Source organism: Lissotriton vulgaris, chromosome 7 (assembly GCF_964263255.1).
Source record: "Lissotriton vulgaris chromosome 7, aLisVul1.2, whole genome shotgun sequence".
Classification (NCBI taxonomy): domain Eukaryota; kingdom Metazoa; phylum Chordata; class Amphibia; order Caudata; family Salamandridae; genus Lissotriton; species Lissotriton vulgaris.
This window is the reverse complement of record NC_141695.1, coordinates 1,368,447,909-1,368,455,125: the sequence shown is the minus strand read 5'-3', so window position 1 is coordinate 1,368,455,125 and position 7,217 is coordinate 1,368,447,909. Positions and strand designations below refer to the sequence as shown.

At 47.8% G+C, this 7,217-nt stretch overlaps 1 protein-coding gene across 1 annotated transcript; it reads left to right on the top strand.

Moving 5' to 3' along the window:
- Positions 1-4,858: 4,858 nt before the first annotated feature.
- LOC147703727 (gap junction beta-2 protein-like) lies at positions 4,859-5,602 on the top strand. Its single transcript, XM_086928957.1, has one exon. The coding sequence runs from the start codon at positions 4,871-4,873 to the stop codon at positions 5,600-5,602; it is 732 nt and encodes a 243-aa protein (XP_086785083.1). The 5' UTR covers positions 4,859-4,870.
- Positions 5,603-7,217: the final 1,615 nt, after the last annotated feature.

Here is a 7,217-nt window from a genome sequence, read left to right as displayed (position 1 = left end):
TTACCTGGTCAAGGATAGCCTTATCTCCTTTCGTTTGGGGGGGGGGGGGGTTGTGTAGGAAGGTGGATACCTGACTATGGTTACCCCAGATTTTTTGCCTGGTGTTTAGCTGGTTTTCAACATAGTTGGCCTGGGATCCTGCTAATCAGGGCCCCAGGCTATCTGCTCTCTCTTTAAAATGGACTCCATGTACCATAGGTACATCTCCAATCGTATACTGGGTCACCTTATGAGCCCCTGTACAGTGTGCTATAGGTACCCAGGGCATAGGTGCATCCAAGGCCTACCAGGGGCTGCAGCATGTATTATGTCACCCCTGGCTGGCCACCCAAATTGGCACAACTGGCTGATCACTCAGCTGGGGCAAGGTGGTGTAATCACCCCTTGCTTAGATATAGTATACCTATATCTAATAATCTAACCTTATTCCTGGACACATAAATACCTATAAGTCACTCCTATGGCAGGCCTTAACAATCCTGGAGGCAGAGTGCTTGGTTTTATGTGAGATGGTGCTCTAGCATGAGCTGAGCCTGTCTGCAGCTTTCGGAACCATGTCCTTTAGCTGTTATGGGATATTGCGATACCATATACTCTTAAGTGCATTATGAACCTCCCGGTTAAATGCTAACTATGGTTTGGCTTGTCATACAATTTGGAATACTACCCCCTCGCCAGTCCTGGCGACGGGGGTAGCATTCCACCCTTCTAGAGGGAGAAGACATGTTGTTCCTACTATTCCCGGTTAAAGTTAACCAGAGCTTCAGCATCACAAAATGGATGCTGCTGACACAGACACAAGTCTGACCTCCTACTGCTGGGAGTCCTTCCAGCGAGGGAGGCTTGGACAATAGGTTTCCTGCCTTGGGAGGTGCTAGCACCACCCCAGATAGGACTTTTTGTATTGGGACAGGGAGGGCTGAAATGATTGAGACACTGCCTGGGGCACACAAGGTGTCCCATGCATAGTCCAGTTCAAACCGGTGCTGGGGCTTCCCTGCCCAGCTCTGGTGCGAAACTGGACAAAGGGAAAGGGGTGTATCTGCCCCCTTCCCTGGTCCGACCGATAGGAGGGACCTAGCAGGTAATCCAGCCCCTAAGATCAGTATATAGGTAGGAGCTGAGTCAATAGGACTTTAGATTATCCTGACTGAAACTTTGAAATGAAAGTCTGGACCTTCATCACTCTACTTTGGAGGAAGACGACTGAAGAATCTCCCTTGTGGTCAAGGAGTGACCACCCTGCACAAGCAGGCACCATCCACCGATCAACGACTTGCTTTGCCGCCGCCGTAGCCCGAGCCCAGAGCCTGATAAGAACTAGATTCCCAGACATCCAACAGCCCGATCCACAGTCCCTGCAAAGCTGAGACCCGTGGAGGCGACGAGAGACGTGGGATCGGCCATCTTAAAAAGTCTGCGACCTGCTAACTGCGCAGCCCCTGAGGCCTCCTCGAAGCTGTGCATTGGGGATTGAGAGGCCCCAGCCCCGAGCAGCATCTGCACCGAAGATCTGCCCTGCACACTCCACGAGTTCTGCGTGGGGCCCTTTTGCATTTTCCTGCTCGACGTGTCTGCCCGGTCACTTGCCCATTAGCTAGTGGCCATCTTGGCGATGATCCTGTGAAACTACACCACTGGTCTGGTTGCTCCAGACTGGCCCTTGCTTCCCTGAAAAGAAGCAGCCCTTCAGATCTTGCTGGTCTGAGTCAAAAGCCTACATCGATTCCTGCGTGGGTTGCCTTTGCCAAGGCCTGTTGCCTCCAATATTGAAGCCGACACCGCAGACAGCGAGAGCCTTTGTGGGCTAGCTCGTGACTCTATCCTGGTCATCGTCGATGACTCTTGGACCACGTGGCTGCAGAGACAAGCTTTCCATCAGCACCTGATCGCATCCCGACATCACCTGGTTCCATCCTGGTTCCACGCTGGTTACTGGCTAGTGACCCAGACTCTGTCCCCTCTGCTTTCAGGTCCTCTACGTCTTCGATCCACCCTTGGATCCACCCGGACTCTTTTCTTCTGGCCGCCTGCAGCATCTTTACTCCAAGGCTCCATAGATCTCCACGGCGAAACCCGAAACACTTTTGGCCTATGTACCAGCTTCCTGTGGGTTAGGTAACGCGAGTACTACGGTGCTCCTGTAGAGGTTTACATCCCTAGTGTCCTAGTTTCAAGTGGTTAAGTTCTATTCCAGTCGGAAGGTTCCTAAATCTTTAATTTTATAACTTTTACGCACCCATTGACTTCAATGTTTACACTTGTGTGCTTTTAGACTCTGCACACGCATCCCGTGGGCCTCCTGCTCCTTAACTATTGTTAGCTCAGTGTAGCCCCAGCGATTCCCAAGGCCCTAGGCCTTACCATTGTTCGTGTCGTGGTACTTATACCACTTTTTTTATATATGGTTTGACGGGCCACCCCGCCCTATCCATAATTGTGAAACTTTGTCTATTCTATTAAGTTACTTGTTTTGCGCTTGTGCTTCTTTGCTCATACAGAGTTCAGGGGTTTGTTTAGAAATAAATACATATATATTTTCAATATATATCTTGTGTGGTGTCCTTTCATGTGGTAGTAAAGGGGTTTCATATGGTAAAACAGCTGGCTTCACATGCCCTCTTGAGTTTAGCCTAAGACTGCTTTGTCCATGCTACCCCTAGGATAGCTGGTCTATAAGGTTGACATTACAACCATCACCATAAGGGTTGTTTGGACTGGTGCAAGGTGCTCACTAGAATAGTGAACATCATATACCAGGCCAACTTCTCACAATCACCTTTTGTTGGGAAGGGGGGGGGTCATGTAGGAAAGTGACTGTTTTTTATGCCCTCCCCCACCTTTTTGCTTCAATGCTGATGGTTATGACTCTGATAGTGCACTGGAGCCTGCTGCCCAGAACTCAGTGCCAGTGCTCCCTCCCTAAAACTGTTATGTGCAAATTGACAATCCCAATTGACAAAGAATGTACCCCTTTATAAGACCCTAGTATATTGTACCAGTGGTACTCAGGGCATGGGTGGTAAAGGAGTCCCCAGAGCTTGCAGCACTGTTTGTGCCACCCTGAGCGACCCAAATAAACTACTGACAGCAGGTCTGCCATTGCAGACTGCAGGCACAGTCCATGTTGGTACTCTGAAATGCCTAACACGTGTTCCTCTAGTAAAGTCTGACTGCTCTTTGCCACGCTACCAGCACAAAACAAAGGATTTATTCATGCGAATCGAAGGACCATCTTTGGGGTTTGTGACATTTTGCATGGTCTCTCTTTTTTACTATGTTAAATAAATAAATTAAAGAAATATGATATTCCAAACACACATGGTCTTCATGATATTAATGTGAAAGGTATCTCTCTCTTGGACTGTTCTGTATGTATCAGTGACGTACTGCACTAGATTAAGAAATTTATTGGCAGAGTGTCTGTTTTGAGTGTTCCTTAGTTTGCATAGTGAAGCCTAACCAGCATCACCACATAATACGACTCCCACCTATAGTGTATACAGGCAATAGAAAGTACAGGTGCCTAGAAAGCTGTTAGAAAGCAGATTAGGAAGGGAGAAAACTGTGTTGTTTAGTTGCGGATAACATTTCAGGGCTTCAGCAATGAACAGTCATCTCTGTTTACATCTGACCCCGTCCCCTAGTGGTTTTTAGTTTGACAAATGCATAGCTACCTTCTGGATCAGAGCACGTATTAGGGCCACTCAATAGAAGGGATTTCCGAATTAAGGCTGCAACTCCACATCTCTTAGAGCTACTCGTTGATGGATACTGTGAATTCTATGACGTGGTTGTACGTTTGCTATAATCACACGTCCTACCCATTTTCATTTGAGTGTCTGCGATTCTGATGCTGATAGGTGTGCAGGAGCTGCCCGTGCAGGTAAGAGTGGTGGGGCCTGGTTGGGTTGATTCGACTGACAACCACGAGGGAGAATTACAAAAAAATTAATTTTCCCTTGTCGTCATCTGTCGAATTCCCATAATCCTGGCCCCACCGCTCTTACCTGCACAGGCTGCGGCTGCAGGTGTGCCTCCTGTATTCGTGCTATATCAGTCATTTCCTGGAGATCCATCAATATAAGTGATGATGGTATTGACTGGGTCATGTTTCCTGTCATCACTATCAGTGTAAACTCCATGTGACATCACCTACGTTTCAATGTGTGGCGCAGTGGCCAAAGTGGAAAACCCGAACAACGAGGCTCACAGTTTGATCCCCGGTGCCAGCGGCATCTCAGCTTAGTACCATGTGACTCTGGGCAATAGATCACTTAATCCCCCCGACGGCCCCAGAGCCTTGAAACCTTAAGGCGTGATATGTTTGTGCTTTACAAATATGGGTTTTATTTATTCCTTTACTGGGTGTAGAGTTTTTCTATTTCGTATGATTTGAACATGACATTATATCAAAAGTGTATGCTGCTCTCCATCTGTCTGGCTGGAAGGAAAGAAATGTCAAAAAGCAGAATCTCTGGATAGGTCAAGACATTATGAAGAGGGAAGAGAAGTTGTTGTCTGATCTTGTACCCGCTGTAAGCTTGGAGGTGGCCTCAGGGAGCTCTAGGTAGGAAAGTCTTTTTTTCTCCTCCTTGGTCGATATGGGTAAATGGGTATTGGAGGTGAATGTAGAATTTATATTAGAGTGGTCAAGGTGGTTGGATGCAGGGCCTGGTTATGCACTAGGTAGGCCTATGTAGCTACTGCACTAATCAGTGGCTAGTAAGAGATTGTAGCAGTTAAAAGGCATGTGTGGGTGCTGTTGGTTGTGTGTTGAGGTGACTGTGAGTCAGGGAGGCTGGTGTATGGTGATTTCCTCCTTTCTTTCACCTCTTCATTTTAATTTCTCATCCTCACAGCTCCCAAGATGGCCTTGGTCTCTGGCCTGTTTCCTATTGCACGCACGGTCATTGAGACAACCATTGACTACAGTGGGCGCACTTTGTGGTATGGCTTCATGGGTGTTCGCCTGGTCACCCTCTACATCGCTGAGATTCCCTGGAACAAACTTGATAAGGACTTTGAGTGTGATGCCAACGCTACTGAATTCTGCCGCAAAGCCTGCTTCAACGCCCACTTTAACTTGCCTGTGCTCTCACTATGGAACTTCACATACATTCCCTTCATCATTTCCGTGCTCTTAATGGATCTCTTTGCCTCTCAGCTCCGCCACAACATGATCAAGGCCAAGATGAAGAACGAGATGAAGAACCAGACTTTCAAGCACAGTGACCTCATTGATGTCACCAGCCAGAATATAGCAAACAGTGACTTTGCGATCAACTTCCATCATCAGAAGAAGTTGATGTGCCTGTACCTTGTCTGCATCCTTCTGCGAGTGGTACTTGAGATAAGTTTCCTTTACGTACTTTTAATTCACCACCTTCAGAATGTGGATGGATCACCAATTAAGTGTAGTACTGGGCTGTGTTCAGAGCCCTACAATTGCGTGGTGCGAGGCGCTGCAGAGAAGCGCATGTCCATCTACATGCTCTGTACCATATCAGGGGTCATCATTGGTACCTCTGTCATCTTTGCACTGTACTACACTTGCCATTACTTGCTGCCCCAATGCAGGTGGCCACGCAGGCCGATCTAAGTTGCAGTCAAGGACGAAGAGGGACAGTGCTTCCATCCCCAAGTGTCTACAGAAAAGAGCTGGGTGCACCACAACCATCACTGATGTTCTGTCACACCCTTACACCATTGAAACAAGGGTAACCAGAACTGACTGACGTCAATGGTCAACCACTGGAAGGATGGGTGTTTTTCATGAATCTCCTTCATTTTTGCCCCAGTGCCCCTGACACGTTTGCTGGGTTTTTATGTCAATCCGACTTTATGCTTCAGACAACTCAATGCAAGCTTCACCATGATGAAGTAGAATGGGTCTCTCAGGGGAGAGTCTTCACAGAAGAAAACACTTGAAAGGAGCAAGCGAGAAACATCCACATTGGAGGAGTCTTAGAAGACAAAGATGCACCATGGACCCCGCAGTACTAAGCATGATTGGGAACTTAGCCTAGTGGCTAGGTTGCTTGCTGTGACTCTAGAAGACCTAGGTGGTAATCCTGACTATTACATGCGTTGTATAAACAGCAGTCGCTTTCATTTCCATTCATTTCCCTCTTTGTGTCCTAAAGAAGAATTCCTCAGTATACTTTCATGTATTTTAAATGTGTTAAAACCCATAAAAAAACATCCTTTTTCGAAGAGATCTGGATGTCTTTAATGCACTTGTAGAGAGAGAGGTGCAACTTGATATTCTTGTGAAGCAGGTTTAAGGGAAAAGTCTATCATATTAAGTTCCTGTTTATGAAAAACAAATGGAGGCATGGTTTATTCCCAATATTACAAAATGAAAGCCATAGGTCATGAGTTCTGAATTCAACCAAACGGTGTGAGCCTCAGTATATCAGTTTTTCTTGCTGTACTTCAGTATATACACCAGGGAGGTTACTTATCAATGTTTTGCACAGACGCCTAAGTGCTGTAAAGCAAAACAAACAATTTACTTATAGTTAAGAGGGAAGAGGTGTGGTGCAGCGGCCAGGGCGGCAGACGCTGGAACACGGGGGTTCACGTTTCGCTCGCCGGCTGTAGGTTCGCCCAGCACCTTGTGACTCTGGAAAATAGCTCGCTTAATCTTCCTGACTTCCCCAAGCGCCGCGACACCCCGCCTGAGGTAGCCGCGCGCTCGCTTTACAAATGCTGCTATTATTATTAAAAAGCACTGTGGGGTAGATTTACAAGCCCCTTGCGCCTCTTTTACGCTGCCGTTGCGTCACTTTTGTGACGCAGCGGCAGCGCAAAAGATGCGCCATGGTGCGGGATATTTACAACGTGACGCATCTGGGAGATGCGTCGCGTTGTAAAGCCCTGCTCCATAAGAGTCGTTCCGGCGCAAAAGGGGGGGGGGGAGTTCCTGCGCAGGAACGCCTCCTAAAAGTGGTTCAGTGAAATCTACAAGATTTCACTCAGTCACTTTTAGGCCAATGCTGCGTCAAAACCCTGTGCCTGCTTGAAGCAGGCGTAAGGCTTGACACAGCATTGGACAGATAGGGCCCCCGAGAGCATTGCTGGAGCTGCGTCGCGCTTGCGACGCAACTCCAGCAATGCGTCGCCTTTACGGCACGGATGCGTCACACATCTGTGCTGTTTTTGCCCCATGGTGCGCCACATTTTAAATGCGGCGCACCATGGGTGGCGGAGCT